This window comes from Microtus oregoni, unplaced genomic scaffold, assembly GCF_018167655.1.
Source record: "Microtus oregoni isolate MIOR12 unplaced genomic scaffold, Mior012 000002F_ref0000024, whole genome shotgun sequence".
Taxonomy (NCBI): Eukaryota; Metazoa; Chordata; class Mammalia; order Rodentia; family Cricetidae; genus Microtus; species Microtus oregoni.
Genome location: NW_024543061.1, coordinates 1,402,228 through 1,424,389, shown reverse-complemented (window position 1 = coordinate 1,424,389; position 22,162 = coordinate 1,402,228). Strand labels below are relative to the sequence as shown.

The 22,162-nt window shown below is 40.6% G+C and overlaps 1 protein-coding gene across 1 annotated transcript in view; it reads left to right on the top strand.

Moving 5' to 3' along the window:
• Window positions 1-16,420, top strand: part of Gprin3 (GPRIN family member 3) — a 65,404-nt gene extending 48,984 nt beyond the window's left edge. Inside the window, exon 2 of the mRNA XM_041639012.1 lies at window positions 11,027-16,420. Coding sequence (XP_041494946.1) covers window positions 11,135-13,408 — 2,274 coding nt within the window. The 5' untranslated portion in view covers window positions 11,027-11,134 and the 3' untranslated portion in view covers window positions 13,409-16,420. The remainder of the gene's footprint in view (window positions 1-11,026) is intronic.
• Window positions 16,421-22,162: the final 5,742 nt, after the last annotated feature.

The following is a 22,162-nucleotide window of genomic DNA, read 5'->3' as shown; positions in this document are numbered from 1 at the left end:
CTATGCTGCCAGGATTATGACCAATTTCATGAGTTCTTTGTATATTTTGAAGTAAATGGATGGATCTAGAAAACATCATATTGAGTGAGGTTACCCAGACCCAGAAAGATAAATATAATAGGCACTCACTCATAAGTGGCTTTTAGACATAAAGCAAAGAAAAATCAGCCTACAGTTCACAATTCCAGAGAACCTAGACAACAAAGAGGACCCTAAGAGAGAAATACATGGATCTAATTTACATGGGAAGTAGAAAAAGACAAGAACTCCTGAGTAAATTGGGGTCATGGGGACCATGGGAAAGGGTAGAAGGAGAGGGGAGAGGAGGAGAGGGAAACAGAGGAAAATATATAGCTCAACAACAGTTTGGTTTTTTGTTTTAAAAAGGGGGGGGGAGTGATCTTGTAGTCAGTGTTACTTGCATCTCGGCTACAGGCACTGCTGTGAGTCACTTGCAAAAAAAAAGTTTCCTCTCATGTATGGAGCTGTTGGTGTGTGTGTGTGTGTGTGTGTGTGTGTGTACCTGCATACTTTCTGTCTTCTTTCTTTAGTTAGACAATAGAAAGGAGCCAATCGTGAGCATTCATTCTAATTCAGTTAAAGAAGAGTTAGAGGTAGTCAGCCTTGAAGTGGTTCTAAATTCTGAGTCTCAGTCTCCTTCCCTTCCTGTAAAGGATGGGTAGTGTTTACACCATACTCCAGGTGCATTGTCAGAACACGGTTTCGTGGTTTAGCCTGAAGAGACTGAAATCACCTGGTGCGAGTGAGAAGGAAGAATGAAACAGGCAACAAACTCCACTTAGGAGTTTATGGGGGGGGGGCAGTATAGGCCTGGTGAGGTGGGTGTACAGAGAGGCGGGGCAGGAGGAGGGAGGCTAAGATGGCAATCCAGCTTTTAAAGGTTACCTAGCATATGTGCACAGGGAGATGACATGACTATGTTGTACGCAGATGATGGAGCTCAGGCATGCATGCAAGGGCTCCTGCAGCTGTGTCATGCATAGATGATGTTAACCATGCCATACGTGGGTCACGCAGGGGCCCTTTTTGATACCAGGGCCATTAGGCACTTCTGTCCGAGGGCTTGTCCGCACATGCGCAGCCCTAGAACCTGGAAGTGTCAGCCATGGTGTGACTGAATCAGCCATGCTGTGGCTGAATCATAACAGAGACCAGAAGAATGTGCACCATGGGTAAAGACCCCATTATACTGGACAACAGACTCACTTTCAAATACTTTGAGATTCATGAATGATGCCCAGTTCAGACAGGGTTTGTACAAGCTACCAGCAAGAAAGTAAGGTTGCCTATGTTAGTGTACTGATTCCCTTCCCTTTTTTCTTTCATTACCTGTCAGGAGCCAATTTCCTCCTAAAATCATTACAGGAACCATCACCCTGGGGAGTCTGCAGAGAACCCCACACCCCTAATTGTGTTAGGAATCGTTCTATTGACAGAGCCTACCCCACACCCAAATTGGCTGTTAATGGAGAGCTATCTGTTAGCGGAACCCATCCCACATTCCAAACTATCTAAAGAACTAGGTGTGTCAACTTGTGACTTCCTGGCCTAGGTGACCTGACCAAAGGTAACCTCCCAGCTACGTGACCAACACGGACCATGTGACCAACGTGAACCACACGGCAAGAGCCCAGGCCCCTGTGTCCATCCCCCAACTCCTTACCCTATATAAGCTGTACCCCATCTCTAATAAACTGAGGCTTTGACAAGAACCCCGCTTAGCCTCCTTCCTCTTTCTTAGCCCATTTATCTTCCAGATAGTGCCTCTCCGTGACCCTGGAATAACTGAACTGCCAGGCGGGTTACTAACCATAGACTAAGTAACCCGCCAAGGCAACCAACAATTACCCTCCTGTCACCTCTCTCCCCTTCTCCCCACCCCCTCCGTCTCCTCATTTCAAAATTTACTTAACTCTCATTTCAATTCACAAGCCAAATCTCAAGGATCCTGAGTCTAGGAAAGAAACCTACTCATTCCCAGTAGCAGAGAACAGAGCACCCTGGATTCTTTCAGACACACAGAGCAAAGGGGCTGCACAGCACAGAAGGAGCTGGAAGGCCCAGACTGTTTCCTGGTCATTTGTCTCTTCTGGGGTTTCTGGGACTTTGATAGCAGAAGCCCTATGGTCTTAGTTTGCTGTGCTGCTCACTTTCCACAGCATCTCCCTTCACAAGTCACCACCAGTGTTGCCCTGTACACTCCTCATTCATCCACGAGAACCAGAAGAGGGACTCCTCACCACTGCTGCTTGATATAAACTGAAGGCAGAAGTCATTCCTAAGTGTCTGCCCACTGAGGGGCTTGCCCCAGCCCCTGGAAGATGCTTTTGCCAATAGGAAGATAGGAAAACGGACTGAGGAGAAGGCTTCATTTTAATGACTTGGATAGTTGGAGCGGAGATCAGTGATGGAGGAGCAACGGAGGGAGGCAGTAGGACCAGCCAGGTCAGGAAGGGAGAAGAAGCAAGGACAACAGTGTCACAAGAAGACTAAGTGATGCTTCACTGCAGCCAAATATAGCCTACAAAAAAATCAGAGTGGGGAGTAGCTTTGATCATATCTTATATGGGATTTCAAAAATGCAAATGCAAATACAGAATGCTAGGTTGGCTTCCATTAGCGTGTTATTTAACCACCCCTTAGCCCTGAGATGCCCCTTTGCACGATCTTTGCAATTAAAATAAGCCGAAAATTGAAGCACTTCAAAGGTGAGTTGCAAAAGAAGAAAAACACACCAATGTGTGAATATCTATGAGGAAAACCAAGAAAGTGCTAGGAGTCAGCTTGATTACACAAGGTGAAAGTAGAGAACATAAATGTTGCAAAGGCTTATTCTCAAGAGTTCAAATTAAAAATAAAAAACCTTCAGGAATGCTGATTTTATATTTAGTCACAAGTTAATACGAAGGTAAATTTCCCAAGGTTACTGAAATCAGAGTTTTTGATTTTGCTGATAAAAGACCGAAGTATCTCCATATTGAACTAATCTAAAAAGAAGAAGGAGGGTTTATTGTGTGCTGATTTCAGGTAGACAGAATGTTTCTTCCACAGGACCGTCTTTAGATGAGAGCTTGAGAGAATATATAGTAAATGTTTTTAAATATTGAGCCATATACAATACATTACATAGTTTCTTTATAGATAAGCTTTGACCAAATGATTAAATGATAATTTTAAATGAATAACAATAACACATTATTGCTTCAAAGACATGGGCCAAATAGTATTCACCTTATTTCATTTAAGCTCTCTCCGTCTCTTTAAGACAGGAAAATTTAACTTATTGATGTTTTCCTGTGGCCTCTGAGATGGAGATCTATGTGCAGTGATGGGAAGATTTCCAGTGGTGTTGGGAGGCAATACTCCACAGGATGGTGCCCTGGTGTTCTTCCCTAAGCTGAAGGATTTAGAAAGTGGCATGTGCTGAGAGTGCTGTCCGGACCCTTCCCTCAAACAAGTCATGATATCTCCCCATACAAAGCCCCCACCCCTTACTCCATCAGTCAGAGCATCTTTGTCCTAAAAGAGAAGGATTAAACACAAGATCAGGAGGAGGCCTTACCACGTCCTCCCAGTGCCCTGCATTAGCTGATCCTCTTTATTCTGCTTTCTCCCATGATTTTCCAACCTACCATAAAAGCACGCAAGCTTAGTCACTTCTTCAAGTCTATACTTTTAAATTTTTACTTATTATTGTATATGAATATATATGACATATGAAGATACAAGTACAAGTTTACAGAGATAAGAGGATAACTTTAAAGTGTCAATTCTCTCCATTTTTATAGCAGGTCTATGGATTGAGCTCAAACCAACACACTTTCATGGTAATCACCTTTGTCCACTGAGCCAGGTCTTTCCATTTACTTTCTACAAAGGTTCCTCCATCATATGAAGCCTACATTAGATTCATGAACATGTGTATCTTAATACTTTGTCTTCTGTCAGTCTGATTTATAGGTAGTATAAAACATATTTAAGCCATATGGTGGTGGGGCACACCTTTAATCCCAGCATTAGTAAAGTAGTAGTAGGCAGAAATTTGTGAGTTCGAGGCCAGCCTGGCCGACTAATTCTAGTACAGCCAAGACTATGGCTACACAAAGAAACTCCAATTCATAAAACAAAAAACTGATAACACTTCTTGCCCTGGTCACTAAGCTAGCTCCATGCATGAGTAGCTAGTGGTGTCCCTGGAGTCATACATGCAGTCTAGGTTTTCATCTGTTCTGGGCTATTTACTGTAAATGTCATTGCCGGAAATACCCATGTGAAAAGCAGAGTTCAGAGCAAGACAGTTTCCAGGAGTTATTCTCAGGACAAAATAGGTCTGACACTGAAGTATGTGTTCAGGAAAAACACAGCTCTAGTCTCAGAATGGATGGAAGATTCTTTAAGCTGAATCAAATGGGAACGACCATGGTCTGAGATATGGATGCCCACACACCCGAAGAGCAGGTTCTAATGTGAGAATAGTAGCATGCATTTGTAATAGTCAGACCGAAAGAAAATCCTAAATCAAGGCATTTACATTGGCAGAGACAGTAGGTGGATGAATTACAGGAAAGTGAAGAAATCTCTGCTATGGATTCCAGATGCTACCAATTGAGGATTTCAGCTTCTGGGTTGGTAGGAACTAGCCCAAGATAATTTTTGCCTGAGATACTCAGCACGGGAGCTCCCTGCAATCTTGTATTGTCATTAGCTGTCTAGAACCTTTAACCTGGGTACAGCTTTAACTCTAGGAATTTTATCCATTTTCCAAGGCTGGTCACACAACATCACATGTGTGCCTATGAACACCAAGTGTTTTCAGTCTTACACCAGGAAGGCTCGTGCTTAGGATATGTAAAGATGAGGCTGACTAAACCTTGTGATACTGGCATGTATGTGTCCTGAAGAGTTACCCGTGACTCCTCCATCCTTTGCCCTAGATGAGACAACCCATTTCTTTGATATCTTTATGATTAGATACTCAGGATATGTCTAAACTAAAAGGGAATGTTTATTCTGTGCAAGAGAGGTGATAGGGAAAAGATCAGTTAGATATTGGAAGAGAAGAGGGCTAAACGTGAGGAAATGGGTTCTAACAAAACCTCTGAAGTGAAGTCTGTGATAAAATGTACTGAAGCAAATCAGAGTCCATCCAAGAACCAGCTCCCAATAAACCAACAGACCACTGACCAAACTGAAGGGGGAAGCTGTCCCCAGAAATAACTCCCACAACTGCCTTTTGAAGAGGCACCAAAATGACTGGGCACAAAGGATCTATTCCAGGACCTGGTGCCAATTCGGACAGTCATCACATAGAAGTGATCACTTTTGTGGCCCCAAATTGGGTATCAGACTGTCACCAGAAAACACATAGTGGGTGCCAGGCAACTGCTAGATTCTCACCTTCTGCCTTAGTCACCTAAAGTCTAAAATCAGCTGTCTGAGAACTAGAGACTGAGGTATTTCCCTGGGTCCCCAGAACATTGGGGTGGCATCTTTAAAGAGGCATGACATAGGCTAAGTGTCAGTCAAGGGAAGCAGCCACTTTGCTTTACTCAAAGATAATAGCTGTCTGAGCCATGCTGGCTTTGTCTTGAATGCACTGACATCCTCCTGGTCATCAACACAGTCTTTCTCTGTTCCTCCTGCCTCGTGTTTTACTGTAGTGAAGAGGTGAGCAGGCCTGCATTTTGTCCCGCCCAACTCCCACACCGCTAGCTTAGCCCCAGAAATAATAACATAGAAACTGTATTCTTTTAAACACTGCCTGACCCATTAGTTTTAACCTCTTATTGGCTAGCTCTTATATATTGATTCAACCCATTTCTAATAATCTGTATCGCCACTTGACTTTGGTTTACCGGGATGAGTCTAACGGGCAGGTGTCAATCTCAAAGAGGAGAGGCATGGCGTCTGCCTCATTGCCTTCTTCCCAGCATTCTGTTCTGTCCACTCCACCCACCTAATTTTCTGCCCTATTAAAAGGCCAAGGCAGTCTCTTTATTAACCAATGAAAGTAACACATAGACAAATGACCCTCCTACATTAGGTTTTCCCATCACCCAATACTGTAGGTTTGGAAAACCTCATGAAGGGCTGTGGTACTTTGCCACCTGTATTTTTGAGTGTGGGTGTCTGTTATGAAAATAGGGAGCTTGGTGTCCTCAGGGAACCCATTGTTTTCAGAAGGAACACTGGAAGTGTAGGGAGTCAGCAGTCTTCACTTACCCTAAGGTCACCAGTTAGGAGTCAGTGTTACTTGCATCTCGGCTACTTTGCAGTGCTGTGAGTCACTTGCAAAAGAAAAGTTTCTTCTCCTGTGTGGAGTTGTTTGTGTATATGTGCGCACATGTGTAGCTTCAATGAAGTTATGCCACTTAGGTAGATAATGCTTCCCCTAACAAGCAATGGACCATCTAAGGAGAACATGTTAGCACCAGAGAATGCTTCAATTAACTCTTACTTATTAAGAGGAAATAGCTACATGGCAGATCTTTTGAATTCAAGAAAAATTAAAAGCTGGGAGAAAGATGATAGGAAGGAGAGAGAAGAGAGGGAAAGGGAAGGAGAGGTTCTGCAGGAAAAAAAATAATTCTGTCCAGGGGCTATCTTTGGTGGGGGGCACATTAGTATTTTCTGTATTTTGTCTTTATTGAGAAAGGGACTTGTCCTGTAAGTTAACCTGAAACTCACAATCCTCTGCCTCACTTTCCCAAGTGCTGGGATCAGGGTGATGATAAAAGTACACATTTGTACTTTAGTGTCTGTTTTTCTGATGTGGCAGAAATGGAAGCTTCTACCGTTTGGTGGGGAAAGGAGGAGAAAGTGGGCAGTATGTCGGTGCTTGGATGCTGTGATGGCCCCATTACCTTGATGTTGTGATGTCTATTATTATTATTATTATTATTATTATTATTATTATTATTGTTATTATCTGAGACAAGTATTGATTGCTTGTCTACTAATAAGAAATAGGGGTTAGCATGTGTTAGAGGATAGTCTTTTCCTCTTTCGTCTTAGATTGATGGATAATTTGACCTCTATTAACAAAACAGATTATAGGAATCACATTTCAACACTAAAATAACACTGCAAGTATAAAATGGAAATAACACAACTTATGGAAATGCCGTGAAGTCATTTCTGTTGAAGTCTTTTGAGTCTCAGATGCTAAACTTCAAGGCATTTCTGTTTTACAATTCTACTTGGCACACTCATTTCTTTTTTTTTTTTTTGACATTTGTGAATATGAAATGCTTTATTTAAAAAAGGTGGAAAATAAACTTTTAGGTGCCCAAAGACTTATGTATATAATATTGATATAGTTTTCTTTATATAAATGCAATCATAAAATACAGTTTGAGATCCACACTCATTTCTTGAATCCATCCACATAACACAGGAGACAGACTGTTCTAACTTTATGAGATCTACCAGCTTTTCATAGCAGGTATCCAAGCCTTAATAGTCTAAATGTGGATTATAGACACACACAGTTTAATAACCAAGACACTCTCGTTTTCTTACTTCCCCCTAACAACACTCTTTTTATGTTTTCATTAATATTTTGATCTGCAAATTAAAATATCCCATTACTTTGGATTTTGGCAGGCCTTTAATAGTATCTACTTTAGAGGGAAACAGCATCATCTGACCTTTCTTTATGTATAAGACCCTGCCCTGTATCCTGTGGAGGGAATAGGACCCATCCTCTCCCTCCTGTCTTCCCAAATGGTATGTAAAATTTTCAATTCAAAGAACAAAGATAACTAGTCTCTAAAACGATTTTATAGGATAAAGACCATGGCTCAAAGACTTTAGAGGCCTTGGGAAAAGAAAAGAGATTCAAGTGGGGGCTTGCAGAACAGTGGGCATTTTCTAAGGATGAGGAAGACAGAGAATTAAAGAAAAGGCGCAAAGACCCAAATCCAGGAAAGTGAGAGAATGAAACAGCTTGTTATGGCATGTGGTAGCTCTCCAGTGAGAACCAAGAGAATGGGAACTCCTAGAAATGATATCAATGTAGAGAGAGCGAAGGCTGACGATGGATTCAACACAGTAATATCAACAGTAAGCTAGAAAAATAACCTTGGTTTATCCTTAGATTTCACATGATAGTGGCCCTAGGTAAATACTACTAGAGATAAAATTCTCTATAGAGAGTTTCGACTGAGGATTTGATAGTGAATCTGCCAGTGTGAGCTTGCCTATGTTTATATAATCATCCACGAAAACTTAGGGGAGAAATATAATCAACAATAAAACAACAACTAAAAATCTCCTTTTATTATTTAAAATATGGTAAAATTCTTTATTTAAAACAATCTAGACCTAATCCGATTTAATTTTTTTTCTTGAGACCTTGCATCCTCATTTAAGAGTATCTGTTGATGATGTACTGTCCACCCTATGCAAAGAAGCAGGGCCCTTAATTGGTACAGTTTGAGAGACCTATAGAAATCATATGGTCAGCTGTGCCAATGAATTAATTCGGAGCCCCAAAAATTAAGAGTTTAGCTTAAAATAACTGCCTGCTTGTAAGAGAAATAAATTTTAATACAGTCACCACTAATTTAGGAGCTATTACTTTATCCACATGCCTTGATATCTAGTTATTTTTCCTAAAATACCAATACAGAAGTATGTATATAATTTTGCATAGGTACATATCCTAGGTCATATCAGATACATTTTGTTTTGAATCAGCATTTTCCCAACTAGCTCATCTATCTCCCCTTTCTGTCTCCAACCAGGAAATCTCTTTTGATTTAATACTTAGTAGGTCTCATCCTAAATGTTTTTAAAATCTGTATACTCATACGTGAACCTGTGTATACATACATATGAAGTACTTGGTTATCTTTTGCACAAGGATACACGTAAACACACACACACTTTTCTGTGCCTTGATTTGCTCATACAACAATACTTGAGGAAATCCTTGCCAAGGGAAAAGCTGAAGCCTCATTATGCCTTTATTTTACAGTTATATTGCATATGCCTTACAGTAGAATATGTCTTGATATTGCCTACTGTTTCTCTTAGTCTTTGTTTCCAGGTTTTGCTCTACCAATAACACCTGAATGAACATGCCATTTCTCTTTCTTATTGATAAGTCTGCTTCTTGGGGTCAGGAATGTGCTTTAGAAACTAACCCACTTCCCTGGAACAGCTAGAGTCAGAGGCAACCACTAAGATCCTTTCCTTTCCTCCACTCAGCCTCCCCAGGCCACACTGCTGCACATTTGCCTTTGCAAGAGCAGTTGCTGTAAAGTCAAGTCTCACTGTGTATTTTTATCTGGTGGCAAATGATCTTGCCCTTCATGTCTGAAGCTCACTGGTTATTGGCTTCTTGTTAACTGTGCTTTCCTGTTATTTTACCCACTTTTCCAACAGATTATTTGATCTCCTTTAAATTTTTTTTTTTTGCCAATGAGTCAAAAAACCTTTATTTAAATTTAAAGAGCATTAGGTATAATATAGATATGTTCAAATATCTTCCAATTTTCACAAACCATTTTTCCTCAAGTATGTAATCTAAAACATATTTTATGGAACTTTTTGTTATATGGAAGTTTTGAGCTTCAGGTTCCTACCCATCTGTTTTCTTTTTTTTTTTCTTTTTTACAAATGACCACAATCTGGTGATTTTCTTTTCTTTTTAGTTTATTTATTTTTATTTTATTCACATTGGTGTTTTTCCACGTGTGTTGGGTCCCCTGGAACTAGAATTAAAGACACTTTTGAGCTGCCATGTGGGCGCTGGGAATTGAACCCAGGTCATCTGGATGAACAACCAGTGCTCTTAACCACTGAGCCATCACTCCAGTGCCCTGTTTGTTTTCCTTAATTTGTGCCTTATCACAAAGCATACTATTGCTGCCCTATAACGCTGATGGCTCCTAGATTTTACTTCTTACATGGTCTTTATTTGTGTCTTACATTTTAATGCTTAATCCATGTAAATATATCTAGGATTTTTTCAACTGGAATATGATTAATAAAACAAACCTTCCCTTTCTTTCCTTTTAGAGCAATTGTTCCCAACCTTCCTAATGCTGTGACCCTTTAATGTAATTACTCAGGTTGTGGTGTCCACCAACAATAAAATTATTTTTATTTTTACTTCATAACTGTAATTATATTCGTATTATGAATCATAATGTAAATGTCTGTGTTTTTTGACGGTCTTCAGTAATTCCTGTGAAAGGGTCATTTGACGCCCACCACCAAAGGGGTCATGACCCACAGGTTGAGAACAACTGTTCTAGCTCTTTTACTAGTCTTTTCGATTCGGTCCTTTAACAGACTTGAGATGCCCCTTTTTTCAAAGACTAAAATCCCCCCTAACATTCAGACCCATTTCTGGGTACTCTGTTGCAAAGATTCTTAATCTCCTTAGGTCTGCTTAGTGCTTTTCAAAGTTACTACCAATAGCAATGTGGGATTTTATTTTTCTGACAAATCAGATTACAATGACGACTTCTGAGTTATGGAAGGTAGTTATATTAAAAACTCACTCAATGCACAGCACTGGAATGTGAGCAGATACTCTCCAGGCAAAATAATATTAGTGCAGCTAGAATATTTTTTCAGTCTTTCTACTTCAGGTAGATTTTTATATCAACAGATATAAGAAGTTTCTGTTGTGGTTGTGTGTGTGTGTGTGTCATTTTGTTGTCCTTTGCTTGTCGGTCGTAGAGAAGGAACCTGTGTCAAGGGCACCCCTCCTAGGAACTGCTCTGCTCTTGAGCTTTTCACACCTTTTAAGAGAAGGTCTCCCTCCCTTGCCCAGGCTTACTTTCCACTGTCCTCTAGCCCTAACAGGCCTTGAACTTGTGACCCTCCTGCCTTTGTCCTCTGAGATCTGGAAAGACAGGTCTGTACCACCAATCTAGTTTCAAGCAGAAAGGTTTTAATGAACTTATGTAATCCTGAGTGGTAGCTCACTATTCTCTTTTCTCCTGCAAAGGTATGGTATATTAACAACACTGTTTGCTTGGTTCCCCAGGCCAGCTCTTCAGAGGACTCATCCCTATATCTTCTCACTGAGCTCTGACTACTTCCTGGAGAAAACATACATGGAACAGACACTGGAGTGCTCTTGGAAAGAAGTCCCATGGGGACTGTACCTGAGTCTCTGAGAGTGACGAAAGCCTCCATAGTGACAACGTCTGGAAAGGAAGAGGGTCGAGGAGAGCTGCAGAGTATCTCCCCACAACAAGTTGAGGCAGAGAAGAATGCTAGTGGCGCTGGCAATGCCCCTGCTGAACTTAGCATTGGGCTCAGCACAGCTGCTGAGGCCCTGATGCAAGCCTGTGTGCATGAGACCAGACAGTCAGACATGGCATCTCCGGGTGTCCTCCATGACGTGGAGCAAGTGTCACCCACACACAACACTCCTGCTGACTCCCAGCTGCAAGGAAGCAAGGAGCTGGCAGCATCAGGCCCAAATCCTTCAGCAGAAAAGGAACTTATATCTGTACACCATGCCATCCAAGGTGACCTGCCAAATACCAGCAGCACCTGTGTGGTACCTGAAAACTCCTTGGGCAAATCAAAGGCAAACTCAAACAGTGAGAAACCTGAGAAGTCAAGTTGTCCTACCAGGGTCACCTGTTGCAGCAGCAAAAATCAAATGCTCTGTGATTTTCCATCTCCAGAAAATAGCCAGGGAATTGTACAGGCTTCAGATCCAGCAACGGCGGGTCACTCGTCCCCTTCTACAGACAGATCTGGTGGGGAAGGGCAGAAAGTCAACAGCGACACCACAATGGGGTCCAGTGAACCTCTACCAAGAAGAGGATGCTCAGAGAACAAACAACCCTCTGCCACTGCCTTGGACAACACGGATGAAGGATCTGAAAATCTTCCACCATCCTCCCTCACCAGCAGAGATTCCACCTGTTGTCCGGACAAAAAGAAAGTGGCGCCACTAGCGCAGCTTCCGGCAGCGTCAAGGTTCAAAGAAGCCAGTACAATGACCTGCCATGCTGAAAGGGAGGTTAAGGAGATCCCAGGCAGGGCTTGGCAAGACGCCGAGGTGCAAGCAGTGGCAAGTGTGGAGAGCAGGTCTGTCTCTACTAGCCCCAGCATCCTTCCGGCATTCCTAAAGGAAATCCCTGCTCCTGAGCATGAGAATGGGCAAGAGCAGCTACGTGTAGTTTGCCATGGCAAAGGCAGTGGGGGCCACTTACTGGAACTCTCTAACAGCATGGTAGACCCCCAAGAGCCAAGGCAGTGTCCCGGCATTGTACCGCAGGTACACATCCAGCCAGCTGCTGCCACTCCTGCAGCTTTCAAGGCAGAATGCAAACCAGAGAATCAACCAGGAGAAGCCTTTAAATCCTCCCTGATGGCCTCCAGTCAAAACCAGGATGCAGAAGAAGATGGGCGGTCTTCAGCAAGCAAAGAGGCAACTTCCGGGCAGCCTGCAGGAACTAATCCTGGCTCCCAGAAAGATAGCCCCACTGACCAAATTTCCCTCCTGACTGGGAGTCAAGCTGGGATAAATCATGGCTTGGGGAACTCTGAAGCCAGGTCATCTGAATTTGTAGTGAAAACTACAAATGACCACAAAACACAGCCAGACCGCAAACCACCTGACTCCCGTGGAGGTGCCGGTAAAGATGACCAGCTGGAGAGCTCGAACCCCACTGATAAAAGAGGTGCAAAGGATGGGAAGCCTGCTTCTCCTCTTATTGTAGAAGAGCCCACACCTGGGACCATCTGCTCCGTAGATGCCAAAATCCTACTGCTGAATCCTAAATCTCAAGAAAATGAAGGTACAGGACCAGAGGCCAATCTTGCACCCTCCCCAGGGAGGAAGAGCCAGCAGAACACCTTGGAAGAACACAGACAGACCAAGACCTCCACAAGCCTGAGCCTGCCATCCGATGGCACCGGTGACTCAAGCCCAGGCTCCGGCAAGAGGACCCCTTCTCGCTCAGTCAAGGCCAGCCCACGCAGGGCCAGCCGGGTCAGCGAGTTCCTGAAGGAGCTCAACGTGACCGCGGCTGCTGCCCAGGTGGGGCTCACACCAGGAGAAAAGAAGAAACAGATGGGCTCAGACTCCAAGCTGCATCTGAAACAGTCCAAGCGAGTCAGGGACGTCGTGTGGGACGACCAGGGCATGACCTGGGAAGTGTATGGTGCTTCCTTGGACCCAGAGTCCCTGGGAATTGCCATTCAGAACCATTTACAAAGACAAATTAGGGAAAATGAGAAGCTAGTTAAAACACAAAGTGACCAGACTCGAAGATCTATCTCCTCAGATTCTTCTTCAAATAAGAAGCTCAAAGGGAGACAGCAGGGCGTTCTGCAGTCCATGCTGCAAAACTTCCGGCGCCCCAACTGCTGTGTCCGCCCAGCGCCATCTTCTGTGTTGGACTGAAAGGAAACAGCACCGCTGTATGAGCTGTGGTATTTCTTATGTCTATCCTTATCAATGCTTAAGAGTTTGGATTTCTCTTTTGTTTGGGGTTTGTTGTCCTTGTTTTCGTTTCAGACTTAGCTATTCCAAACTGTCTGGTCCTCCATAAATAAAATGCCATTTCGCATGGAAAGAACACAAGCAGTGAAGCAAAGCTTGGAGGTGAAGAAAGAAGAAATAATCTGCACTGAGGTTTTCCTAATACATAATTGTTTATAAAAACACATTTTCACTACATGTGAGTCGTGTGGTACATCCCCTCAGTCTATCACAGGGTAGTACTTCCACTAAAATACCCACTTTACATTAAAACTAGCAAAAACCACTCTTAGCAACACTGTGATGAGTTCTAGTCTTACTGAAGTAAGGATGCTAGTACCACAAAAGTTAAGTAGTTCATAAGAACCTTAATATGAAACACTGAAACAAATTCAACTAATCCCTGGGACAAATAAGATAAAATGAAAGTAGTCAAAAGTATATAATAATGAATATGAATTGTCTATAAGCATCTGAAGCTTTTTATGTGAGCAAGTTCTAGTTAGAAAGGTTAGCTATGCCTCCAAACATGAGTACTGCCTGGACCAAACATGAATTTAAATCTGTACATTTTTCTACACTGAAAGCAAAATGCATCTCTCTGTCCTTCTGAGCAAATTAAAATGGTATTTTCTTACTCTAGGGGAAGTATCTGTGATTGGAGCCATGAAATTAAGGATAACAGTAAATTCTGAATTGTGAATTTGTCCTCTGGTAACAGTTTCCGATTCCTTAAATGCACAACCTAGATTCTTCCATATTTATCACTTTTCAGAGACATCCTTCAGAGATCTTTGTGAAATCGTAGCTTTGGGTGGCCATGTTGTCTCACTGGTTTCTACAGCAGGATAAACATGGACCATGGGATCATTGTTGGGGCCCTGAGCTGGGGTGAAACAGTAACTTGCACATTGGGGTAGTATGGAGAAGGAGCACATTCATTTTCTCTAGGCAGTGCTGATCTGAAGGTTGCTGTTAACACATGTGAAAGACAGAGCGGCAGTTAACTGCCTTTGCTGAAATCACTCACCAGCAAGGAGGACCTGCCATGTGGTTTCTGTTTCTTTTTTCTTCAGAGACTCAAATAGCAAGGGTATGGCCAAATATCTGCTTTGGCTTTTTTTTCAATTTATTTCTGTTTTGTAGATCATAAATATAAAAATTATACCTGAGCTCTAAAAACCAAAGCTGCATTGCCTTTGATGTCTAGGAGAGAACTTGACTGTGTATAAGTAGGCCACGGTGACAGCACTCTCTGAGTCGGAGAATGATAATTACGGTGTTATACTTGGAGGCTTATAATGAATTTTTAATAAGGCACATTTTCAGTTTCCTACTAATTGGTCTCTGTTAAGAATGCTTTATAAAGTAGAAATTACTGTCAAATTGCTGATCAAATTGCTGTATTAATGATTAGAGATTTAGCATAAAACTCTCCTTTAGTATAAGTACCTTTGCTGGGACTTAATCTATCTCCCATCTTCCACACACTGGGGCCTTCTGTCACATGTCAGCACCCATGCTGTGTATACACAGAGTACCCCCGTGCATAGCCAGGAGCAGCGCCCACAGAGCCCACTCCAGATGGTGGGCCCTAGCAAGCCTTTACACTAAAGTGCTGCAGCAGGCTGCTCGTACAGAGAAGAAAGAATTCTGATCAGTAATAATGTTTGTGGGTTTAGAGTAAGCATAAAATGCCTAGATAGTTAATGAAGCAGAGGCCTGAGAGAGCTGTAGGTATCTGTCCCAGATTCAGTGAATCAAAAGTCTTCAGTTGGGTGTTATAGTTGTACCTCTCAAATCGAAAACTAAAGAAATGTTTGATTACTAAGTTTGGTTTTCTTTGGTACTAGAACGAAATTCTTCATTTCTACAAGACTCTAGAAAGCATCACAAAGTAGTACAAAGAGGTTTTGTCTTCGCTCCTTCTAGAAACAGCAGTGGGAATGACTTACCAAATGGATACATTAAGCTGGGAAGCTGCTCAGGTGTTTATGTCACAGAACCTACCCGTAGACACACTCGTAGTAAAATTGCATTTGAAGTTTTTCTTTTCCATTAGCCTACGACACAGCCCAGCATTTGACCTTCAAGACAGCACTGGAACCCCTCACCTTCTTTAACCAGGGAGACACATGGTGTCTTTCGTGGTACACTCACTCTCCATCACTTGTTCTTCTTGCTTTATCTGTGTGACACACACTGGCTTGAAAGTTATTTGCGTCTCTCATTATTTTGTAGCATGCCATTTAGACCTTCCCAACACATATTAGATTTTAAATATATAATGTAAATGCTTTATTAAAGAAATAGAAAAGATTTCTTGTTATCAGTCGCAAAGGAAGTGAGAACTCAGGATCTAGAAGTTCCTTCAGCATTTACAATGTAAAGATGCTATACCACTTACGAAGAAAATACTAGAATTCTTAAACTGTAATTATTCTGTTTCTGTGACCATGAGACAAACACCCCAGCTTCCACTATTTGTTTATCGTGAATGATTTTATAACAATATCTTTTTGGATTCATGGTTTTTGATGCCAGGGCCACCTATGTAAAATACAGTAAAACCCTGATCAACCCATCATTTTGAATCAATGACATAAGATAAATATTTTTTTATATCAAAGTTAACACAAAACCTGTGTGTATGTATGTATGTTCAAAATGAAATAGTTGTAAAACGGATTCCTATGTTTTCCTACTTTGATCAGTTCAGCTATCCAGACTGTAATTTGATTTTTGATAATTTTTTTATTCTTAGAAATCGTCCAACACATTATTTTGGATATCTCTATTCCTGGTGTTATAGATTAAATATAAAGCTGAAGTAAGTTGGACTGAATGTGTATGTAAAGCCTCTACTCAGAGGCTGGACTTTGTAACCAAATCCTTAGCAGAAGCTTGCTATCTTTTTTTTTTTTTTTTTTTTTTTTTTTTGAGACACGGTTTCTCTGTGGTTTTGGAGCCTGTCCTGGAACTAGCTCTTGTAGACCAGGCTGGTCTCAAACTCACAGAGATCCGCCTGCCTCTGCCTCCCGAGTGCTGGGATTAAAGGCATGCGCCACCACTGCCCGGCCAGAAGCTTGAAGAGAAAGATGAAGATAAGCAAATTGTCATTTGGTTGGCTCTGAGAATCTTGGAGTTTGGCTGCCCTCAGTTTGTGCTCTTTTGCTTCATTTGGGAATCCTCCATCATTCTGAGTATGGTGTATATACCACACCAAAAACAGAACACAATGAGGCTTCAACTTTTATTTGTAGGGGGTGTATGAGAGTGTGCTTTTAATGTCACCTGTCCAGTCATTTTTGTATTCACTTTTACATTTACTGAAAATACGTGAGGAATCACTGTCTTCTTTTACTTCTACAGTGGAAGTATTTTTAAAAGACCCCCTTCTAGTGCCACATAATCCTCCATATTTCTTGTCTCCTTTTCCAGATCAGTATAAAGAAAACAATATATTAGGATAACATCTGCATATAGGTATATATGCGTTTATTAGACCCTGGCCAGTCATGGCCTTTTGTAGACTCAGATTCACTAACTAGCTACAGTGCAGCCATGGAGCCGAGGCTGTCTACTCTCTCCGGCTTTGTTCTAAGTGGTGTGTGAGAAATGAACTTGTGAACTCCCCAGTGCAGTGACAGAGTGAACTCCAAAGTATCTTAACTGAGCTGACAACATTGTCACTACCACTGCGTTGTCTACATGATGAGTCAGAAGCCTTCTTTCTGACCATGTCAGTACCCACTGTACCACATTCATACCCGAGCATTTTGATTTGTTAGCAGTGTCTCTTGATGTGTGCGCAGCCTCTTTGGTTCTTTCCAAATGCAGCTCAGCTGCTGCTGCCCCCTGGCAAATGAATCTCCTTGGGACTTTACCCTCCCCTAATGAAATTCTGTAACTGATAAGTGACTATAAAAGTCATCTGTGTAGACACATAGGCTTATTAATAACTATATAATTTTGAACAATTTTCCAAAAATAGCTTTGTAAATACTTAAGCAGTTTTTCCATGAACTTTGTCTTACTTTTGGAACAGAGACTATTCTCTTTGACTAAAAAATTCAAGTAAGTTTGATTTCAATAACCAAGAAACTAAATGAAGAAGTGATGTGGGACATTTCTGCCTGATGGTGATAAATGCCAGAGGTCTTTACTGCTACGTTAACGCTGAATACTCACCAGCTCAGCTACGCACTTGCCACAACCGAATAACCTCTCTCAAAGTAAATCCAATACATCTGTAAATGTGTATATCAACAAACAACGGATGAGCCTGAAAACACTTTGGCTGTTAGGAAAACCAAGGTGACAATAATTATAAAGGACATCCAAATAACTGCAGTCTCAATAACATGGTGGTGGGGGCCAGAATGGTGCAACAAGATGTTATTTCCACATTTTTTCTAAAAACCAGATATCTCAGAAACCAATTTGAGGATAAAGACTGTTGACTGTGAAACCAAAGCCAAGCAATACCATGCCAAAATGAGGCAGTTGTACCAGCAAGCGCATCAGCTGTGGGCACACATTCTGTAAGTATAGTTTCCTCTGTGAAGGTTGACGATCTCAGAGGATATGTGGAGGGACAATTTCTGCTTTCTGTTGGAAAGCCTGGTGAGATGCATCACAGATGGAAACCACAGCCATGACCAGGAGCAAAGGTTAGCTTGCATCTCTGCCTCATTCCAGCCACGCCTGAAGAGGAGTCACTAAAAGTCTTGCTGGCTTCCAATTCAAACCAGAACCTTTGTCAAATAAAAGGATTGAATTTACAGGAATTTCTCTTCCAGGACACTAGCATGACATATGCAACTCTCTTAACTTGACATAGTGAATTGCCAGATGTGGCAATGAAAAGCAGGCTCCCAAAAGTACTGAAACACAAGCCCTTCTAGCAAAAGGAGCCTCAAATAATGCCTTACAGAGAATGTTCTAGACACTTTCTGAATACTAATGACTCGTCAAGTGTCTTTCTGGGTTCAAGTTCAAAATTAATTGGCTGCAAAGTATTAGGAATTAAGTCACATATTTTGCACTTCAGGAAAAGACACTGATGATCAGCCAACAAATGATAATTATGATGAGATGTTCTCATGATTTGCGAGTGCTATGGAGAATTAAATGGGAGAGAACATTGAGCCCCTAGATCTCTTCAATGTGAAAATGTCATCGGTTTTTTTTCCCCTAGGTATAAAAATTATAATCTGGGTTTGTTTTATTTTAACATTGCTGCTAGTATTAACTTTTCTTATTTTAAAAATTAACCTGTCTCTTTTGGGAAAACTTCTAAGTATTAAACAGTTTCTTTCTGATTCATGTGACTTATTAACTCTCTGTGAAGGTGGTGTGTGGAGCAAACCACCCCCGATGAGCAAAAGGAGCTTGTCTTTGTCTGGAGGCATTCTTTCTAATTTCAGTGTGGATTCATGGGCATTCATTTTAGGCCATGTCTTGGAGTAAGTCACGTTTTACCATGTCTTGAAATGACACATTGTGAAATGACAGTGTCTTGTCCTGCATTAGAAGGAAGGAACGACTACTAACGCTTGCTATCAGGGGAGCTACAGGTACCTTGTATTAAAGACGACAGACGTCAACATGGCCTGAAAAATCAAGAAAAACTTTCAAGTAGCAATTCCTAAATCTCTATATTTATTTACCTCTGCTGTACTAATGTGTGAAAAATATGTTGTGCATAATACTGTAGCTGGTTGTGGTATGTCTGTACATTCTATAAGTGTGTGTAGTCTGTGAGTAACTGCCACTTTCATGTGTAGGAAAAAAAATTGCATGCTATAGCCCATTTCAAGGCTATTTCCTATTGCCAGGTAGGCACATACAGGAGAGTGAATAAAATCAACAAAAATGTGCATGTATGTTCAGTAACAGAGTAGATACTTTCAGTTGATGATGGTCAAGAGGGACCAGGCTTGGTTTGGATTTTTTGTTTTGTTTGGTTTGGTTTTTATCATCTACAAGAGAAGCCAGCATAGTTACCGCAAAGGCTGAATGGAGTGGTCTGTACATTTACATGTTACTAAATATGCCAGAGCTAATTTCACATGTCATTAGTCACAAGTAAGGTCAGTTCTTTGACCACTGGGTTGATTGCCATTCTTCACACATCCTCTGTGTTAAGTGTGTGACAGTATGTACATACCATGGGTGTGATTGTGTACATACCTTGTATGAATTATCTAAATTCTCTAAGCAGTTGCAAGAAAGCAGAATGAAGAGATAATTATTCAAAAGCCTCAAATGGGCTAGTCAATATGGATTTCCATTTTCTACACATAAAATGTGTATATAGCCAAGTGTAAATATCATATCCAAATTGATGTGCACACAAAATGCATTTTATTCATACTACTACATTTGAATAAATCGTTAGCATATTACAACAACTAATTAACAGCTACATCTTTCCATGACTTTCCTATTTGACATCTATTAGTATTGAACTCAATGATCCCCCTTGAGTGATATTACACCCAAATGAGTTAATGTGTGTGAAAGTCCCACCTATTTAATGTCTCACTGAGTCTGGTATTTGAACAGCTTCAGGGTATTAATACTGTTTTTTAAATACAGAACTATATCTGGAAGTGACACACACTGAGGGAAACTACTTATATTTTGGAAGCTGAATTTGGACCTTTACCAGTATTTATACTCACAACCTGACAGAAAGCTTACATTTTTGCTGAAGTCTCCCCAGCTTTCTCCAGTGTACATAATCATTCAAAGTAGAGATAATCATAGGCCTTCTCTTGATAGTAATCAAACCATGTGTACCCACACTGAAGAGAAATAAAAGTTCAAAGTGAAAATAAATTATATGTGCTGTTGGTAAGAAAGGATAGAATGAACAACTGGAAGTTCCTTAAGAAAGACTCAGGTACTCTACAGACTAATCCAAAGGCCAGAGCCGTTAACCAGTTATTGGTAATACTAAACAAAATTATACAATCTATCAGTTTTCAGAAAGGAATTGACCAAAGTTTTCTCATTTCTTCTTAAAGAATATCCTCTACTAAATAAAAATTAGAGACCGACATTCTTAAAAGTATAATTTGACCCCAACTCTATGGCACTAAAATCTGTTAGCTAATTGCTGGGCTGACAATATGAACAGAAATATCAGCATTATTCCTCGAGAGAGAATTCTATTCATACAAATACAACCACTTTCACTAAAGGTTATGAATAGTATTTGAACACACATTCATGGGTTACGAAGTGGATGTATAGTCTTCACACCTTAAAGATGGGTAAGGTTAATCATTGTACAAACACTACATGACAGCAGACAACTTGGTTCACCTGTGATAGAAATACAATTCCTGAAATCTTGATGTTCACCAATTTTGCTCTTGCATAAAAGAAATGTATGTTCTCTTGAAAAATGTATACAATTTAACTATCACCAAAATATTCCATCAATGTGACAATCATTTACGGACACTGACCAAAATGAACTACCATATTTAATCACTGAACAAATGGTAATATTCAAAATTGAAAGTATGAAACTAGTTATGGCATAATGTCTTCTATAAAGGTCATAAAATAGTTTGTTTAAAATATTCTCTTTTCTTGGACGTTGTTCAGTAAATTCATTTTTGTTCATGGAAGATCATGTTTATACAAAGATAATGATTTCTTAGACTGCAACCTTAATTTTGGTTTTTTGCCTTTGGTTTTTTAATTGGTATTTAAAATACTGAGATTCAGCTGGCTAGCTACTTTTGTCTTTAAAAGTTTTGAAATATAATTTTTTTGCATCTCGCTTCCCATAATAAATATAATATGAAATAAAATTTCCTACACTTCTATTGCTGTTTCTATTGTCACCATTGCTGTGGAAATTGTTTCGGGATATACCAGTCACTTGATCTCCTGACTGACATTTTTCTACTAGGAATGTGGAGTAGAGCCTAGAGTGTTTACCATGAAAGAGATGTGCTTTCCTTAGATTAGATAGAATTCTTATTGGGTCAGCAATGCCTCCTGATTATCATAAGCACAAGTTCTCTTGCACTTGATAGAGTGAGGTGGTGGAGAGATTGAATATGTATGTTTATGTGCATTTATCTTTGTGTGTTGTGTGTATATGTGTGTGTGCACATGCACAAGCCTGTATGGAGAGATATAACAGCTTAGTGCTGCTGGAACTATAGGCACGGTGGTGGAACCTAGATTGCCTTTTATCCACACCCTGCTGTCTTTCCAAGATTATTGCTGTGCTCTTCCAACCTCTGTTCCTGAGTAAGTTATTGGATCCTGTTATCGTGATTCCCAGAAGGCAAAAGAAAGTCGTCTTGTCCTTGATTTGGTCTTGGTGATTAATTAAATGAACATCATACTTTGACCCTTTTGTTTCTTTAAATTTGTCTTCATTTTATCAAAGAACTTTTAAGGAGAAGTATAAGATTTATAAACTTAAACTTTACAAAAATTGATTAATTTTCCATAAACTATAAGCCAACTATTCTCAACCTATGGGTCATGACCCGTTTGGGGGTTGCATATCAGATATTTACATTATGATTCATAATGGCAAAATTACAGTTATGAAGTAGCAGCAAAATAATTTTATGACTGTGGTCACCACAACATGAAGAACTGTATTAAATGGTCATAGCATTAGGAAGATTGAAAACC